Here is a 20,884-nt window from a genome sequence, read left to right on the forward strand (position 1 = left end):
GGGCCAGCAAGTGGCACAATTTGCCGGTTCTCCAAACTGCACAGAATCATAAAAAACGGTTCTGTAGAACTGGTCCGAACTGGTAGAATCCCACCCCTGGTTTTATGCCCTCTTTTGGGATTTGAATTTGAGCTTGTATTCTGATTGGTTGTCAGACTCCATGGGGCCATGCAGGGGCAACTCTGTAGGCTGTCCTTAGTCCCAGGTTTGGTTGAGCCTTGCTGGATGATGATGTAATGAAAGGGCTTTGAACAATTCCTATTATAGCTCTACCTGGAATAGATCTTTGTTATGTAAAATAGGCCAGAGTAATGGTCCATTAGCAAAGGTGGGAGGGCTGAGTTTCTGCCTCTCTGAGTTTCTACTTTAATTTTTAGGGGAAATATTCTGCCTTTTTAGCATATCCTAAAATATTTCATTTTCCTAGGAGTGGGGCAGGTTTTAACTTCCAACACTGTCAAACCAAATTAAAGACACACACACACGCGCACACACACACACACACACACACACACACACACGGATATGCATACAAACAGACTGTATGAATTAGGGTATGTCTGTTGTAGAAGTAAGGATAGTTTGCAAGGATACAAAGTTATTAGAGTTACAAAGAATGGTGGGGAGGTACAGAGTTTTATTTATTTTATTTTATTTTATTTGGTTTGTCAATTGCTTACAAGATAATAGGTATAAGTAAAAACATAGTTATGAATACATGGATACATATAAGAAAAATAAAAGAAACAATAGGACAGGGATGGTAGGCACATTGGTGCGCTTATGCACGCCCCCTACAGACCTCTTAGGAAAGGGGTGAGGTCAATAGTAGCAAGTCTAAGGTTAAAGTTTTTGGGGTTTGGGGAAGAATCCACAGAGTCAGGAAGAGTATTCCAGACATTGACCACTCTGTTGCTGAAGTCGTATTTCCTGCAATCAAGTTTGGTGTGATTAACCTTGAGTTTGTATCTATTGTTTGCTCTTGTATTCATTGACAGGTAGGACATTGCAATGCATGATTTTATATACTATACTTAGATCGGACCGAAGAAGGCATTTTCTAGGTCTAGAATTTCAAATCTGGTGGCATAAGGTATTTTGAAATGAGTAGAGGAGTAGAGAACTCTTCTTGTGAAATACAGGTGAAACTCGAAAAATTAGAATATCGTGCAAAAATTCATTTATTTCAGTAATGCAACTTAAAAGATGAAACTAATATATGAGATAGACTCATTACATGCAAAGCAAGATAGTTCAAGCCGTGATTTGTCATAATTGTGATGATTATGGCTTACAGCTCATGAAAACCCCAAATCCACAATCTCAGAAAATTAGAATAGTACATGCAATCAATAAAACAAGGATTGTACATAGAAAAATATCGGACCTCTGATAAGTATAAGCATGTAGATGTACTCAGTACTTGGTTTGGGCCCCTTTTGCAGCCATTACTGCCTCAATGCGGTGTGGCATGGAAGCTATCAGCCTGTGGCACTGCTGAGGTGTTATGGAAGACTAGGATACTTCAATAGCGGCCTTCAGCTCTTCTCCATTGTTCAGTCTCATGTCTCTTATCTTTCTCTTGGCAATGCCCCATAGATTCTCTATAAGGTTCAGGTCAGGTGAGTTTTCTGGCCAATCAAGCACAGTATCCCACGGTCATTGAACCAGGTTTTGGTGCTTTTGGCAGTGTGGGCAGGTGCCAAGTCCTGCTGGAAAATGAAGTCAGCATCCCCATAAAGCTCGTCTGCGGAAGGAAGCATGAAGTGCTCCAAAATCTCCTGGTAGACGGCTGCATTGACCCTGGACTTAATGAAGCACAGTGGACCAGGTCTGTTTTTCTTTAGCCCAGGTAAGACGCTTCTGACGTTGTCTGTTGTTCAGGAACGGCTTGACAAGAGGAATTCAACATTTGAAGCCCATGTCCAGGATCCGTCTGTGTGTGGTGGCTCTTGATGCACTGACTCCAGCCTCAGTCCACTCCTTGTGAAAGTCCCCAACACTTTTGAATGGCCTTTTCCTGACAATCCTCTCCAGGCTGCGGTCATCCCTGCTGCTTATGCACCTTTTTCTTCCACACCTTTCCCTTCCACATAACTTTCTATTAATGTGCTTTGATACAGCACTTTGGGAACATCCAACTTCATTTGCAATTACCTTTTGAGGCTTTCCCTCCTTATGGAGGGTGTCAATGATGGTTTTCTGCACAACTGTCAGGTCAGCAGTCTTTCCCATGATTGTGATTCCTACTGAATCTGACTGAGAGACCATTTAAAGGCTCAGGAACCCTTTGCATGTATTATGGATTAATTAGCTGATTAGAGTGGGACACTTTGAGCCTAGAATATTGAACCTTTTCAGAATATTCTAATTTTCTGAGATTGTGGATTTGGGGTTTTCATGAGCTGTAAGCTATAATCATCTCAATTATGACGAATCACGGCTTGAACTATCTTGCTTTGCATGTAATGAGTCTATCTCATATATTAGGTTCACCTTTTAAGTTGCATTACTGAAATAAATGAACATTTGCATGATATTCTAATTTTTTGAGTTTCACCTGTATTTCTGGACTTTCTCAACTGTGTTAATATCAGATCTGTAATGTGGGTTCCAGACTGATGAGCTGTATTCGAGTATTTGTCTAGCAAATGTTTTGTATGCTCTAGTTAGTAGTGTGATATTACCTGAGAAAAAGCTATATAGGATTAGGTTAACAACTCTTAATGCCTTTTTGGCTTTGTAGTTACAGTGGGCTCTAGCACTTAGATCATTAGAGATCCTTGACAGAGTTTGGATCATCAGCAAGGTCTTGACTATTCAACCTATATTTTATTTTCTGATTTTTTTTTGCCAATATGTAAGACAGAGCATTTATTTGTTGAGACTTGAAGTTGCCATTTGTTTGACCATTTTGATACATAGTCAAGGTCTTTTTGAAGGGTAGCAGTATTGTCTGTGGTGTTGAATACCTTTACATCGTCAGCGAAGACAATGCAATTGCTCTTAATATGATCACAGAGGTCTTTTATGTAGAGTATGAAGAGAGTTAGTCCTAGAACACTGCCTTGGGGGACACCACTGTTGACAGGTACAGAATTTGATAGGACGGTCCCAATTTTGACCATTTGTTGTCTGTTTGACAGGAATGCTTCTATCCAGTTATGCAGGTGTCCAGAGGTACCATAAGATTTTAGTTTTAGGAGTAGTTTGTCGTGGACCACTGAATCAAAGGCTTTACTATGTAGATTGTGTCTATGTAGATTGCGTCTATTGCTTTGCCCTGATCGAGTTGTGTAGTCCATATGTTTAAGTATGCTTAAATTGTGATTTCTCCCCTAATCCTCATTTTAATTTCTTCTACTGTTATTTACACTTTTTAATGCTTTGCATAATATTGCTTATCCTTAAAGGGAAGGTATGTATATATGGGTACGTGTGTGTGTGTGTGTGTGTGTGTGTGTGTGTGTGTGTGTGTGTGTTTCTTTCTAGCTTAATGAGAGAAAGATGGCTTCCATTCTGTGTACAGTTACTTAGTATAGTAAGATCCACTCTAAATAAGTAGGCTAAGGAGAATGATCTCCCCGTTGTCTTTGATCTTCCAGTTAAAGAAGTTACTCTAGCTATAAGCCTTTTTTTCAGTAGACCTTGGCCGCTTCTTCAGCAAGTGCTGTTCAACTTGCAACTACTATATTTCTACCCTCAGAAATACCCTTTAACCAAGGGGTTTCCAACCTTGGCAACTTTAAGACTTGTGGACTTTAACTCCCAGAATTCCTCGCTTTGCTTTGCTTTGCTTTGCTGGCTGAGGAATTCTGGGAGTTGAAGTCCACAAGTCTTAAAGTTGCTAAGATAGGAGACCCCTGCTTTAACCTGCTGGGACAAGGGCGATCTAACTACCCTTATGAGTTTGTGTGCGAGGTTTATGTATATGTACATGTGGGTTGATTGATCTGTATTGGAACTGCATGTTGCCTTCATGGCCTCCTTCTGCTTCTAGAAGTTAAATTTGAATATTGACCTGACTGGGCTTTAAGTAAAAAGGTGATCAGATAGGGAATTCAAGACATTCAGTATTAAAATTTCTGACACGTGTGTGTGTTTGTGTGTGTGTGTGTGTGTGTGTGTGTGTGAGAGAGAGAGAGAGAGAGAGAGACTGTGTGTATGTGCTATCTTTGTAACAAAAACATCTTCAATCACAAAAATATTTATATTGCAGGAGGAGAGTAAACTCTCTTCTCCTTCTGCTCTCAGCATTGTTGGGGTTGTGCTATTAGCATTGTGAAGGAAATTCCTACCAATGTCAGCAGGATTTTCTTAACATTGCAGAGGTGTCTGAAACAAGAGAAGGCAGAAGATTCAGAAAACTATCCTGTAGGCAAAGAATGCAGCATCTCTTCCCCCACAACCCTCATGCTTCACTTCAGTGTAGAATGCATGATTCTTACATCTATTTGGTCCTTTGTCTCTAATTCCTAAACAGTGGAATAAAACTTTTATACATTAGATGTCACTTATGAACTGGGGTATGGCCTGGGGGGGGGCGAGGGAGGGAAGGTAACATGGATGCAACCCCTGCATTTTACTCTCAGTTGTGGCAGCCCTTGATATGGCTCCTGATGAGGAACAACAGCTGCATTTATAGAGAGCCTGGTTCATAGAAGACATTCTCTATGAAAACATATTCCTGGATAGCATTGCATGAGGGAAAACTGATATAAACAAGCCTATGAAATTGTTAGCATGTTTAGCAGGCACTAATTAATACAGTTTAAAACATTAGGATTATTTGTTTCCTGTACTTCCTGTTCATAGAGTATTTTATTCAGATTCCATTTTTTTTTAATATTGCATGAGCAATATTTAGCCCAAGTCAAAACTGAATACCTGTAAGTAGCAATAGCAATAGCACTTAGACTTATATACTGCCTCATCATGCTTTACAGCCTTCTCTAAGTGGTTTACAGAGTCAGCATATTGCCCCCAACAATCTGGGTCCTCATTTTGCAGACCTTGGAAGGATGAGTCAATCTTGAGCCCCATCAGGATCGAACTCCTGGCTGTGGGCAGAGTTACCTGCAATTCTACATTCTAACCACTGCACCACCATAGCTCACTAAATAACCTACAGATTGGATTTCTAAAGCTAATTAAATTGAACATGTGTTAATGAGTGTGTGTGCATTGGTGGGGGGTGTTGTCCCATATATATATAAAATCTGTAACGGGTGACATGTGTTCAAATGAGATGTTAAATGCATAAAATAGACATGGAAAAGATGCCTAAAGGCTGTTATTTCAGGTTTCCTTTCTCTTGGAACAATTTTTAAAGTATGTGATTTAATCCAGTTAATAACTTTTAAACTTCTGTAATCTTCAAACCATGTATGCTATCTGCTATCTTCAAATGATGAGTGGGATTTATCTTTTTTTTTTTTTTCAAAGAACCCAGATGCTAAGCAGAGAGCTATTTTTCTAACAAGAGCATCTGGCTGCCTTGGCAAGCTCTTGGAAGCAGTTTTGTAGTTGCCTCTGAATTGTCACACAGTTAAGTTGCTGATGAGTTTTTAGCTTCTTTTAAAATTACCTCCATTTGTGGGAACACACTTTATCCCTCATGTCACCTCTTTACATTTTATGGAATTAAATGTTCCTGGGGTTGTCCATAGTTAAGGATCCAAAGAAGTTTTTTTTTTTTTAAACTCATGCCATGCTAAATTTCTTCGACCGGGATTGAAAGAGATGCTTAGGGTCACTAGAAAAAATGTAATTAAGCTCTCTGGAACCTCAAGCTTTTTGGGAGGTTGAAATAGCTACTTCACTTCACAAAGGGTTTTTTGTTTAGTGTACTCATAATTAATGAAAGTAAGTAGCAGATCTGCAGGATCTTCTTCCTTTTCTCAGAATGACAAAAACAACATTTTAGCATCATATTGCATGCTCGATCCCTTTGGCACGTGCACGATGTAATGATGCATATAGAAAAGGAGGGTTTCCCCCCCCCCCCATCGGTACAGTATTTTCATCAGTCTGATCCCTCTTCCCCATATGGATGCCACTGAAAGCAAATTAAAATGAACTAAAACCCCAGATATAATTGTAAAAATAGGAAGCTGTAGTCCAAGAAATTGCAACTTAATTCCCTATGGCAGCTTCCCATGGTTCATCAATTCATCTATGACAAACAACATTTTTAAAGATCTTTATTGAATCCTAAAAATGTTTATCCATTGTTTTAGTTTGTTTTTGAATTTTAAAATGTTCGACTCAAGGTGCTGGTTATGATCTACAGTATATGCCCTAATTATTTATCTCCCATGGTATTTGCCCAGTTGGGTTCCTTCAATTCCTTCAATTAAACAATGTCGTCTATCAAGACCCATGGAGTGTGTCTTCTTTATTGAACTGTCTGCCCCCTATAACAAGGTAGCTTCTGAGACCTGGATGTCTCTTGTACTGCTGATGTTTCAGAAAGCCATAAATAGAATAGAATAGAATAGAATAGAATAGAATAGAATAGAATAGAATAGAATAGAATAGAATAGAATAGAATTCTTTATTGGTCAAGTGTGATTGGACACACAAGGAATTTGTCTTGGTGCATATGCTCTCAGTGTACATAAAAAAAACCATTCACCAAGAGTCAAGCATCATAAGGTACAGCACTTAATAATAGACATAGGGTACAATAAGCAATCAAATCATACTAGGAAATAGTCAATATAAATCGTAAGGATACAAGCGACAAAGTTACAGTCATACAGTCACAAGTGGGAAGGGATGGGTGATAAGGAGCGATGAGAAGATTAATAGTGATAGTAATGCAGACTCCAAGAGCTGCTTGGAGTCCCTTTCATGGAATGTTATAGGTTGTCTGCCAGGTTGACCGTCTTGTTCCTTTGCTAATTTTTTAAGTTAGTCTCGTTGCTGTTGTGTAGTAGTTCTTATTATACTGTTTTAACTTATTTAGTATACAGGAACCTTACCAGATTTACCTGGAGTTGGGTTAGAGTTAGGGTATAAAATCAAACAATAAATAAACACAATCCCCACATTTAATTTCAGTATTCAGTTAAATTGCATCTCCAAATTTATTTATATTTTCTTTATAAAATGTCACTCCTGTAGTTAAATCATTTGACAAACACATACACACACACACACACACACACACACACACACACAAACAAACACATATAGATTCATTCACATAGATTCAGTATAATAGATAATCCTCTGGATTAGTATGCAGAGATGCTTCAGTCAGTGTCTATCATCACTTATAGTTCAGAGCTTGCCTCATATGTAAAACAAAAGCAGGTTTTATTTACTTGAAGTTCTGAAAATATTATTGCACCAACCATGAAACTTATTATTTTATGAACAATAAAAATGAAGTAGAAGAAGGTAAAACTATTAAAAATGAACAATTCTTCTGAAAACAATAGTTGTGACTCCTGACATTCAGAGATGACTAACCCGTGATAAAATTGATGACTTTGTAGTAGCTTAAAAGAGCTACGAAGACCTATGAAGTTAACCTTGCAATGGAAAATATTTTGGTGGAAGTTTCAAATGTCAATATGCATGTGGAACCTTGATCACTATTTTACTCACTGAAATTAGATCGAGTGCCAAGTGACTAATATAATCACGGTTCTTCACCCATAGCAGAATATAGCCATTATGCAAAATACCGATATGTGGGTTATTTTCAGTCAACAAAAGAATATCTCTTTACAAGGCTACAAAATGTTTTGAAATTCTGAACTACTGAACAATTATATATTTCCTGATCCTGAAAACCAGGTCATATGAAGCAAATTTCATAATGATAATAATGATATAGAAGGCTCTGCGTGGTTCTGTTTTAGCCTCGTGTCTCTAGAGAGATGATCGGCATGTTGCCTTATTTGAGGATAAATTGCCTCTGCAAAATATTGCTCTTGGACTAAGAATGACTCTGTGCCTTGCTTTGACATTCTTGAATAGATTTGCCCAAAGTATAAAAGTTCATTTGGTCATGCACTTTCTTTTCTTAATCCATATTAAGTATGTCTCTGGACTCTCACATAGCATAGCTGACACAAGTAGATCTGAGATATGCCTTGAAGAAGACAAAGTGAGAAAACTGAACCTTCAGTTTAGGTACATTCTGGCTGGTTCTTAGGGCAGGACGTGACATCTGAATCATGGCACATTTTGCTAATACAAGTTGTAAACTGAGAAAACATTGCCTACCCCTTCAATTTTCTGTTCCCAAGTAAAGAGTGTCTGTAGATGGATCACAGCAATATAAACTATATAAGGAAACGAGAAGTGCAACTTTTTAAAGTAAACAAATAAGCACAGACCCAGCTATATAAATATATGCCCTCTTATAACATCATATTTTCCCCGAATTGTGTTCTTCTATTATGGTAATCCAATTTTAGCTTGTCTGTGAAATCATATACCTAGGAACTTTGCAATTGCTCATCAATAATATTCTTGTCTATGAAACTAATAAAGAATGATACTAAGACTACACTAGTTCATGTACTGCAAAAATATATATACCACGGAGCATGTAATTTCTGTGCATGAAAAAGACTGGGATCAGAGGAGCAACAACCACAGTATTCATCTAAATCTTTAATTATAGCAAATTCTTAAATTTTGTATTCTCTCTGAGTAGGGTCTGTGTGACGCAGTAGTGGAATTTAGAATGAGCAGACTAGACAGAGTGGTGTTGCTAGATCTGGGCGGATTTCATGGAGTTTGAAGTGAACTGGCATTTCTATAGGCTGGTTGTTAGAACACTATGGGGGAACAAATAGAGCATCATTTCTTATGTACTAAAAAGTATTTACTTTGATCACATACATACATACATACATACATTCATTCATTCATTCATTCATTCATTCATTTATGGTACCAGTGAAATATTGAGTAGATGTACTTAGTTCTGTAACTTTCGTTTCTATAGAAATTTGTAATGTTTAAAGAACTGTTCCCCAAATCTCCAATCACTGTGACATAAGCACATCTGGCTTTTACAGATTATTCTTTATTAAACTTTCATTTAATTATATGTGCTGAAAGGTCTGCTTTGGATTGCTATATTTTTTTATTTGTCCATTCAAATGATAGTAAAGTTGGAAATTACATACTAGCGACCATTTTTACTAAAGAGGAAACATTATATAGATTTATTTGTGAGAGAAGAATAGACTTTCCCTGCTTATAAAGGTAGAATTATTGCCATTGCTACATTAAGGTGAGGGTTTTAAGGCTGGTTGTTAAAGAGAAAATTAACCATTTGCTTTGCTCAAGATACAGTGCATAATATTTTAAGAATGTATGAGAAAATTGTGCTTCTTTTGACAATGTTCAGTTCTGTAAAGAGTGTAAGACCTTTTATATAAACTCTGTAGTTAGTTTTACTAACTTAATGAGCAGGGATTGCATTAAGTTTCTTTACTGTATATGCAACTAAAAGATGATATATGCAACTTTGTATAGTTCCTGACAGATACAGCAGTACAGGTAGTCTGCGATTTATGCCCACAATTGAGCCAAAAATTTCTGTTGCTAAGTGAGCTATGTATTAAGTGAGTTTTGCCCCATTTTACAACCTTTCTTGCCACAGTTGTTAAGTGAATCTGGCTTCCCCATTGACTTTGCTTGTCAGAAGGTCACAAAAGTTGATCTCAGGACCCTGGGACACTGCAATTGTCATAAATGTGAGTCAATTGCCAAGCATCTGAATTTTGACCACATGACCACGGGGATGCTGCAATGGTCATAAAAGTGAAAAATGGTCATACCTCACTTTTTTCAATTCCACGATCACTAAACAAATTGTTGTAAGTTGGAGACTACCTGTAATTGTTATTTTTCGTCAAGTCAGAGAAACAGTGCATGGCATTAAAAACAAAACAAAGCATTGTTGGCATGATACCCAGGGGTTTGTTTGTTTCTTTTCTTGTGACCCTTAATCCAGAAGGGATCCATACCTTTCATCATGCTGATTAGATGTGTGATGCCCCAGGAACACAAAACACTTGCCATTTGGGAATCTCTGCTCCAGGGCTCCTAAAAGAGAAAAGCTGTTCTTGTTTTGCAGCAACTCTATGCCGCTCAGTTGGCCAGCATGCAAGTATCGCCTGGTACCAAGATGCCTTCCACGCCTCAGCCGCCAAATACAACAGGGACGCTCTCACCAACTGGGATGAAAAATGAAAAGAGAGGGACCAGCCCTGTAACTCAACTTAAGGTATTGATTTAGTTTGTTCTGCTGAATACTCAAGCTACACGAAGAGACCACTTGATTCACTGTCCTTTAGCATTGCTTCATTTGACATAAGGATCCTGTATATAAGGATGAATTTACAGTATATTATTATAGAGCTGTGGTGGTGCAGTGGTTAGAATGCAGTAGTGCAGGCTAATTCTGCCAACTGCCAGCAGTTCGATTCTCACCAGTTCAAGGTTGACAGCCTTCCATCCTTCCGAGGTTGGTAAAATGAGAACCCAGATTGTTGGGGGCAATATGCTGATTCTATAAACTGCTTAGAGAAGGCTGTAAAGCACTGCTCAATCTAAGTGCTATTGCTATTATACAGAAAGAGGCCATCTGGATGAAATAAGGTAAGATTTTCCTCATTTTTAAAGGAATTGCTACTGTCAATATTACTGAAAGATATGTTTGTCCTGACAGAATATAAAAAATAATTTTATCAACAAGAACATCTCTTTATACTTTAATTTCACTAAACTATTGACTGGTTACTGCATGTTATCATTATTGTTGTTTAATATCTGCCTTTTTGCCCAGAATACATTCAGGGTGCTAATATCATGCCTGAGAGCTGTGCTAGTTACCAGTTAGCTTCCAAGTGCAATTTAAGGTGCTGCTTATTGCTTATAATGTTTATTATAGATGCTGCTTATTGCTTAATCAATGGGACCTGGAGTGTGCCCATTCCAGTTGATCTCACTAGCTGGGCTGAAACATATAAAGATACACAGTCCCTTAAATAGCTGGGCCCTATGCCATGAAGGTCTTTATAGGTGATAACCAACAGTTTGAATTGAATCCATGCAGTTCTCAAAATAGCAGGGATATATGAACATATGCCCATCACTTCATGCACCAAGCATTCTGGACCAACTATAGCTCCTTCATTGTCTTCCAATGCAGCTTCATGTAGAGCATATTACAGTAGTCTCATTATGAGGTGACCCAAGGCATGAATGAAGGGCTTCCTGGTCACAAAAGGAGAACTACTGTCTCACCAAAAGTACCTGTACAAAAACCATCTTGGCCACAGCTACTTTCTGCTTTTTAAGCAGAAGTTGTGAATCCAGGAGGAACCCCACCCCCCATATTGGATGTCAATCTCATATGGAAAAGTGTAATTCTATGAAGGATAAAGATCCCCCATTAAAAGGCCAGTTTGGTCTAATGGTTAAGGCAGCAAGGTAAAAAAGCAAAGAAACAGTGATTTTAAGTTCCATCTTCACCAGGAAAGCCTGTTGGGTGACCAGAAAAAGGCCAGTCACACTTTTTCAGCCCAATTCACCTCACAGTTGTTGTGGGGGGGAAAAGAGGAGGAAGGTGTGTTGGATACGTTTGCTGCCTTGAGTTATTTGTACAAAAAATAAAGGTGGGATATAAATAAAATAACAAATAACAAATAAATAAAATTAAAATTAAATTAATTAAAATATTGAAATTAATGAAAATAATAAAATTAAATTAAAATACAATAAGAAATGTACCCAGAACTGGGTGGAGTGGGAGAGGGGGGGACAAAGTCTTTTGGTTTTGACAACAATTGTAATGAAAAAAAAGATTCTAAATGGATGTAATTTTGTTTTGGGAGCTAAGCTTCATTTGCCCTATGTTACTCACAACAATTATTATAGGCCCTGTATATTTTATTCCTATTTACAAATACTGAGTTTGTGAGCTGCCCAGAATTGGTATTCTGTAAGAGCATATAACCCCAGTACATACATACAGTACATACTTACTTAGGCTCTAAATATTTTAAATCATTATAAACTTGTCTCAACAAGTGTATACATAGTTATGAGTACATGAAATGGGTACATATAAGAAAAATAAAAGAAAAATAAAAGAAACAATAGGACAGGGACGGTAGGCATGTTGGTGCGCTTATGCACCCCCCCCCCCTAGAGACTTCTTAGGAAAGGGGTGAGGTCAATAGTAGACAGTCTAAGGTTAAAGTTTTTGGGGTTTGGGGAAGAAACCACAGAGTCAGGTAGAGTAGAGTATTCCAGACATTGACCACTCTGTTGCTGAAGTCGTATTTCCTGCAATCAAGTTTGGTGCGGTTAACCTTGAGTTTGTATCTATTGTTTGCTCTTGTATTGTTATGGTTGAAGCTGAAGTATTCATTGACAGGTAGGACATTGCAATGCATGATTTTATATACCATGCTTAAATCAGACAGAAGACGGCGTAATTCAAGGTTTTCTAGTTCTAGAATTTCAAGTCTGGTGGCATGTTCCTGCCAACCTCATAAAAGGGGGTCATAGAGAGTGATCCTTCTCTGGAGATTGGTGTTTGGACAACTTTATATCAAGAGTCCTTTAGATCAGGGGTCTCCAACCTTAGCAATTTTAAGACTTGTGGACTCCAACTCCCAGAATTCCTCAGCCAGCTCCACAAGTCTTTAAAGTTGCCAAGGTTGGAGACCCCTGCTTTAAATAGATAGATCCGTAACTCAGGGATGGGATATCCTTGACAAATCAAGTTCCCCCAAACCTTCTAGTGGACTGCAGAAAGTCAGTGATATCACTGGCAGGACTGGGCTGCATTGAAGTTTGGGACCTATCTTCTCCCAATTTTGGAGGAGTTTTAAGGATTGGAATAGGAATCGTTGGTCCTATCTCCTTCGTTAAATCCTCCCACAAATTTCACTGCCTTGTTTATAAAAATAATAGAGGCAGAATATAAATTAAATAAAGTTGCAGTAAATCAAGATTGGAGATTCTTTTTATGGTTAGGGATGGAGTGGTTTGCCTTCCAGATGCCATGCATTGCTATTGTCACTATTAAATCCCAGATAAGAAGATTACAATAACAATTCCTGGTCTTTTAAGAAAGTGTTGAGGGATTATAAGTGGGAATTGGAGTCCTCAATCCCTTCCTGTCTTTAATTTGAAAAAGAAAAGAAAAAACTCTAGAAGAACATATCTAAATACAATGCAGTGGATAACTTTTGTTTTATCTGACTAACCAAGGAAGAGTTACTTCATTTCATTCAATATGTGGTTGTGCAAAGACCTTGGAGGTCTTCTACTCCTGCACAAGCAGGACACCTTATAGCTTATACCATTCTGGACAGATAGCTATCCAATCTCTCAACCATTTATTATATGATTTAGCCTCTATACCAGAGGTCTCCAAACTTGGCAACTTTAAGACTTGTGGATTTCAATTTCCAGAATTCTCCAGCCAGCAACTTTGATGGACCCCTGCTCTATATTCTTTATCATCTTTGTTGCTTTTGTCTGCACACTTTCTAGAGCAGTGGTGGCTAACCTTTTGGGGCTCCTGTGCCAAAAATTGTGCACGCGCTTGCAATGTGGGCACCTCCCACACCCCCTGCACATGCGCACGCAATCCCCTGCCGCCCCCTTACCTGCACTGTGCCTCTCGGCTGATTTTTGGTCCGTTTGAGGCCTTTTTTGGCCTCCCAGAGGGTTGAGGAAAACTGCAGCCTTTGCAGGCTGAAAAATGGGCCTGTTTCATCACTTCTGGTATTTCCGGAAATGGGCCTATTTTTCGGCCTGCAAAGGCTTTCCTCAAGCCTCTGGGAGGCCAAAAAAGGCCTCAAACAGGCCGAAAATCAGCTGGGAGGGTGTGCACATGCGCAGTGAGGTAAGTTTGCCTGCAGCTTGTATGCCGGCACAAATGGCTCTGTGTGGCACCTGTGGCACGCGTGCCATAGGCTCGCCATCACAGTTCTAGAGTCTCAGTATCTTTTTTGTATTGTGGTGTGTATTCCAAGTGTGGCCTCGCTAGTGCAATATAAAGTGGTACCATCACTTCTTGTGATCATGATGCTATTCCTCTGTTGATGCAGTTTAGGACTATATTGGCCTTTTGGGCAGCTGCAGCACATTGAGTGGTGATTGATTAGGACACTTAGATCCCTTTCACAGTTACTATTGCCACCTATTTTACACCTATGCATTTGATTTTCTTGCCTAAGTGCAGGACCTTACTTTTCTCACCACTGAATTGCATCTTGTTCAAGGACCCAGTGTTCAAGTCTGTCAAGATCCTTCTGAATTTTGAGTCTGTCTTCCAAAGAGCTAGCCCCAGCTTGTTGTCTGCAATTTTGATGAGTTCTCCTTCTATTTTCTCAACTAGATAATTTATGAAGATGTTGAAAAGCACTGAGACCAAGAGAGAATCTTGAGCTACCCCACTGCATACTTCCCTTCATATGCTGGGTGCAGTTGGTCAGCCATCTGGTGGTGGTATTGTCTATCCCACATTGTAGTATCTTAACAAGAACAAGACAATATTTGGACTTATAACTTTGTTCTATCCTCAAGAAACTCCTTTTATTATTCCCATCTAGGGGGATTCTTCTGGACATGCTCATGATGGAGAATTTGTCTTCCTTCTGGAAGCATAATATTTTTTGATATTAATAAAATTGGCTAATTACCTCCAATCTTCAAGTTTGAGTTGTCCATTTCCTTTGCATCAGCATCATAGCTTTTTACTATTTGCTTGATAGATAAATGACATAAAGAAAAACAGAGATTTGTGAGTGGGCTGAAGTGAGTGACTTTGGAAAAGGTCTGGTAGATGCAGCCTAAGGTATAAGTTATGTTTTCCTTTATGATATTTTGCTTACACTGTATTTAATATGCCAGTGGTCAGAAGTGGAGCAGATAGGAGAAAAGCTTTAGGCTGTTTCAGAAACTGCTGAAAAGTTATAAAAACCATCAGTTCTACTGTACATTTATAGTATTTAGTTTTGTTGAAGAGGGCTATAATCCTACTATTTTTACCTGGAAATTGGTTTCATTAAACCCAATTTGCATTTGAACAGGTACATTCTTGTTGCACTCTGCAAATACTAATTTATCCTCATTTTACATATATTGACAAAAGTGCTTACATTGTTGATTTTGTAAGGGTATCTGTGTGTGTGCTTGTGTAAAAAATTTGTTCTTGTATTATTTGCATGGAAAGGTTATTGTTTAATCTTCTATAAATCTTATTTATGTTTAGCTGCAGTAAATGGGCAAGACCAATTCTGAATAGATATGCAGAGAATAGATTTGTTCAAGTAATTCCCTTGCTTAATTCTGCATAGACATGCAGGGAGTAGCACCCTTGCTTATTTCGGAGGGCAGACTTATTTGAAAGTCTGATTTGGTTGATCTTCCCAAAGGCCCATTTAGAGCCTGACAAACAAGCTACATAGTGGGTCTATTTGTTGGACAAAAGATATTGCTTGTACTGTATGAGACCTATCTCTGAAATAGCTATGCACTTGTACTGAATTCTGAAATGTTGTCATTCAGTTTTGCATATGTCTTCATTGTTCATGTGAAATGTGCTGTCTGATTTGAGTGAAAATGAACAAAGAGCAAGCAGAAAAGTAAACAGTAAAGGTCTGGTCTTAGAGAACTAAACTATTCGTGCTACACAAGCTGCCCTAGATTTCTCAAAGAAGGAGAAATCAAGGCCTTATATTTTCCTTATATTGTCAGGAACCAAAATATTTCAAATCAGTCCTGTATATTAGGAAGTTATGTGTATAAAATGAATACCCTTAGCTCTGTGCCAACGTAATAACTATAAACATAATAACTACAAACATATTTCTACTTAAAGCAGTAAAGTAAAATATTGTTTCATGAGGCAAGGTAGTCTGTATTTTCAATTCAATCAGAATAGAGCTGGAAGGCACCTAGAGCTGGAGGTCTTCTAGTCCAACCCCCTGTTCAGGCAGGAGGTGGTATACAATTTGAGACAAGTAGCTGTCCAGTCTCTTCTTAAAAACCTCCAGTGATGAAGTACACACAACTTCTGAAGACAAGCTATTCCACTGATTAATTGTTCTCACTGTTAGGAAGTGTCTCCTTAATTCCAGGTTGCTTCTTTCCTTGATTAATTCCCATCCATTGTTTCTTGTCTTACCTTCCAGTGCTTGACCTCCTCTTCTTTATAGCAGCCCCTCAAATACTGGAATACTGCTATCATGTCGCCTCTAGTCCTTCTTTTTTCTAGACTAGCCAAACCCAAATCCTGCAACCATTCTTGTAATCATCCTAGTTGCTCTTCTCTGCACTTTTTCCAAAGTCTCATCATCTTTTTTGTAATGTGACCAAAACTGGATGCAGTATTACAGGTATGGTCTTACTAAGGCTTTATAAACCAGTACTAATACTTCACCTGTTTTTGATTCTGTGCCTCTGTTTATACAGCCAAGAATTGTATTATCATTTTTGGCAGCGGCTGCACACTGCTGGCTCATATTTAAGTGACCGTCCACTAGGATTCCAAGGTCCCTCTCACAGTTGCTGTTTTTGACCCAGGTTTTGACTAATCTGTACCTTTGGTTTTTCCTGCCTAGGTGTAAAACCTTGCTTCACATTGAAAGCAAAGTATAATGCCTATGAAGCTAATGTTTAAAAGAGATGAAAATATTTGCGTACAACTGACACATTTCATATGGAACATGATTAGCAAAATCTAGTAAGCATGTTCTTTGTTCCAGAGGTGGTATTCAGCAGGTTCTGACCAGTTCTGGAGAACCAGTAGTGGAAATTTTGAGTAGTTCAGAGAACCAGCAAATACCACTTCTGACTGCCCCCCCCCCATCTATTCTCTGCCTCCTGAGTCCCAGCTGATCGGGCGGAACAGAGCTGGAAATCAGGTTAGTGGGGTGGGGAGGGAATGGGATTTTGCAGTAATCTTCCCTCAGGAGTGGGGAGGGAATGGAGATTTTACAATATCCTCCCTCTATCACACCCACCAAGCCATGCCCACAGAACTGGTAGTAAAAAAAAATTGAATCCCACCACTGCTATGTTCCTGCCTGAATGCCTTATGGGAATTGATTTGAGTAGGTGAAATAATTGGCCCAGCCTCCCCTCAGTGTCAGTTCTAAGGGTGGCATTGGCATAAAGGTTTTGCCACATTATTTTACATCCAATATGACTGGTTGATAAAATACTATATATTTTACTACCACAAACACTGAAGGCTATATCATTCCTATATAATAATAAAACTAAACTATCATGAAAGTGCAGTGTTATAAAAATAGCTTAGTTTTGAATTGCCCTATTCAATAAATTTCCTGCTGTAAGATGTGCTGTGTGCAATTTTGACAGCAAGAAGAATGCCAGTGATAAGATAATGGAGAATATTATTGTATTCTTTCATATATTTCTCAGCTTTGAAGTCTTCAGTTCTGCCTTCTAAAATATAGATGATGCACCTTTCTATCCAGCATATCTCAGCTTTGGGCATACTTTAAATGAAAGAACGAGGTTGCCGTGCTCTTTTCATTTTAATTACAGAAACTCCGGTATTCTGCTGTCCCAAAACTGTGCCTGGCTGATTGCTAACAAGTTCAGTAGAGGGTACATGCTCTCTGAAGAACAGCAAAATATAGTATTGTAAAGAGGAGCACTAGATCAAAAGAATAAGTTCTTTCCATTCTTGCATTTCTAGAAGTAGTTGCACAGATTTTTGATAGATGTTCTTTAAGCTAATTTTGCCTCATTTCTTAATTATTTATTTATTGGATTTAAATCTGCCTTTTAAAAAGCAACAAGAATATAAAATATAAGTAAGTGACAATGAAACCAAAATACAGATAAAATCCCAACGTTCAGTAAAACAAAATAAATGAACAATTATATTTAATGGTTAAAGGCTTGGTAGAAAAGATGTACTTTTAGCACCTCCAAAATATTGGGGTTTTAAGGGCCAAATCCATCTCCTTAGGGAGTACATTCTTCATCTGGGAATCACCCAAGAAAAGAAACTTTGAAGCATACCAGATGAATATAATTCTAGCAGTGGAAATATCTTCAAAGTGGTTCATCGAAGAGACCAGGAAAGTTTCTTATAATATGTGATCCTGTACGTACAATAATACTGAGGTGGCCTTAAGAAGGAATTCAGTAACCTTTATGTAAACATCAATTTAGTTAGAAGGGAATGAAGAAAAAACTTAAGTTCACAATAAAGCAGCATTCCTGATATCTCTTTCCTGAATTTGCCTACTTCAAAAGGCTGACATATAGTCAGGACTTAGTGTTTAGGGTCTTGAAAGTCAGGGCCAATACCTTGTGTGGTGTGGTGGACAATTGTGAGTTAATCGTGTCTTTTCATATAGGATTGATATCATCCCTACATTTGTTTTAGTCTGGCTGGCACATTTTGCACCAATGACAATTTCTGGGTGCTTTTCAAGAATGCTCCCACATACAGTACTTTGCAATAATGAAGGTGGTTGACACCCAAAGTATAGGGAATTGATATTAAATCTGGCTAACTCAGGAAGAGTCAAAGCTGTAAAAGAGTTTCTTGACACAACCACCATTTATAAATCCAGGGACAGTTTGAGATCAAGTAGCATTCATAAGCCGCAAAGCTGTTCTTTCTGGGAAAAGACAAAGTTACCCTGAGCAAACTTTATCTCAACTCAAAGATCTTTTTTTTTTAAATCAACACACTCTCAATCTTTCTGGGTTTAGTTTCAGTTTGCTTTCTGACACCTGGCTCATTACTGAGGTTGGACAACATTGTACCAATTACTCTCTTGGATTAGAAGATAAAAAGATTAGAAGAATGGAATGTCATTGGCCTATTGATAGCATCCAGTTAAAAAATTCTTACACAGAAGTTACACAAACTGAACAACTCTCTGTCATAATTTGAAAATCATGAATCTGAATATGTCAATAACAAATTCAGATTTATTTTTCCACGTGTATGCATGCAGCACCTTAGAAACTGACATGTTAGTGTTTCTTCTTAAATTGATGAAAGCTGACCTGGTAATAACTATTTAATGACCATCATATATCTAGTTATACACAGCTGGAATATGATTCATGAAACAAAAATAATGCAAATTTTAAGTGAAACTTCAGAAATATTCGTGTGAATTTTTGGAATATGTTATGTTTTCTTTCTCATGGACAGATACATACATACAGAGAGATTTATAAAAACAGTCCACTCATAAATTATAATTAAGGTGGTATACATCAAATAAAATAATTTTAAAACAATAAAATAAAAAATGAATAAAAAACAGACCACTAACAAATCACAATAAACATATGAACACAAGCTGGCTTTGCTTCAGGCTTTAGTATTTATATGTAACATCTTAATCCTCTTCTGGACTCTCTTCTCTACATTTGACCTAATACATAAAGGTTAGTGCAAACATTCAGGATTAACAGCAATTGATCAAGGGAGTTTAAATAAGCAGCACCGACCTGTTCATCCCCTTCTTGTTTTTTTTCTTTTTGATATGTGTCATCAAATCAGTGTCAATTGACCACATGGACCTTTTCTGTGATGTTCTGTCCTATCAGTAGCACCCATAGTTTACTAAATAGTAAGAACCAAATGTTATTTTACTTCATTTGTACTCGTGTCTGCTGTTGTTGGTAGACTAAAGATACAAACATTTCATCATCAGTTTGGGTTTGTGCCAGTAAATACACCGTTACAACAATATTAAGCATGTTGCTACCCTGCTAGACTTTTTGAAAGAAATGAAGAAATAACATTCTATTGAAATTATATTTATTTATTAGATTTATGTGCCACCCATCTTGTCTAGACAAGTCTTTATTTGAAAAAGTCTTTCATAAAATAGAGTGGCAAGAGAATCATAGCCACAGTTTATGGAAATAAAACTAAAACAATTAAGTCATCCAATGTTCTTCTTTTATTTATTTTTTACGTTAATGCTGCCCCTCATTCATGTGCATATTAATAACATACATGCCACACTGTAGTTTAAGAAGTTTCCAGCAGACACAGTTAAACAGTGCAACATTGCTGGTTAGATTTTTTTTAAAAATCATTCTTTGTGAATGCCCTGGGTTAATTTAGATCTCAGAAAACACATTAGGAAATTAAACAGTAATGCAAGCTAATTCAGATTTTAATTTGTCAAAAAGAACGATCTAGCCACATAGTTAATGTAAACAGAGGCACAGCACAGAAGAATTAATGAGGTTTCCCTTTCATTGAATCTTCAAGGAGTGTAGATAATTAGCTTCTTTTGTTATTATTGCAGGAAAATGCAGCATTGTCTGGAAGGTGTAAAATAGCTGTGGCTTCCTAAGTGATAATGTGCTTCATTTGTCTTCTTCTAATAATTATTTACATTAAACTCTTCTAGGATGATGCTGCACAGCCACTGAATCTCTCTGCTAGACCCAAGACAGCAGAACCTGTCAAATCCCCGACGTCGCCAACGCAGAGCCTCTTCCCTACGTGTAAAACCAGCCCTGTGAATGTGGGCAATAAAAGTGGAATCCCCAGTCCCATTGGCGCGACTCTGGGAAGAGGATCTTCTCTAGGTACTCAAAAAGGAACAAATATGGATCATTACAGATAGGGATGAGGTGTTTCTGGTCTTCTGTGTGCGTGTGTGTGTGTGTGTGTGTGTGTGTGTGTGTGTGTGAATTGCAAAACCAGGTATATTCAAAGTTTCTTAACATTTACAAGGTGTTTGACATTTATAACATGGAAACTCTGTCATATTTATTAGGGCTTTGAGTTACATGGGAATCTGTAAGGGAAAGTAGTCCTTTCAATGTACCTTAAAGAGTAAACTAAAGGTAAATTTAAAAA

General features: G+C 37.8%; 1 protein-coding gene across 11 annotated transcripts in view; it reads left to right on the forward strand.

Moving 5' to 3' along the window:
* Positions 1-20,884, forward strand: part of SOX6 (SRY-box transcription factor 6) — a 487,451-nt gene that overhangs the window by 397,035 nt on the left and 69,532 nt on the right. For all 11 annotated transcript variants that reach the window (XM_087950911.1, XM_087950909.1, XM_087950910.1 and 8 more), the window contains 2 exons: positions 10,112-10,261; positions 20,430-20,610. In XM_087950911.1, coding sequence (XP_087807037.1) covers positions 10,112-10,261; positions 20,430-20,610 — 331 coding nt within the window. The remainder of the gene's footprint in view (positions 1-10,111; positions 10,262-20,429; positions 20,611-20,884) is intronic.

Source organism: Notechis scutatus, chromosome 1, assembly GCF_049901735.1.
Source record: "Notechis scutatus isolate UNSWTSFEM ecotype Mainland chromosome 1, rNotScu1.2, whole genome shotgun sequence".
NCBI lineage: Eukaryota > Metazoa > Chordata > Lepidosauria > Squamata > Elapidae > Notechis > Notechis scutatus.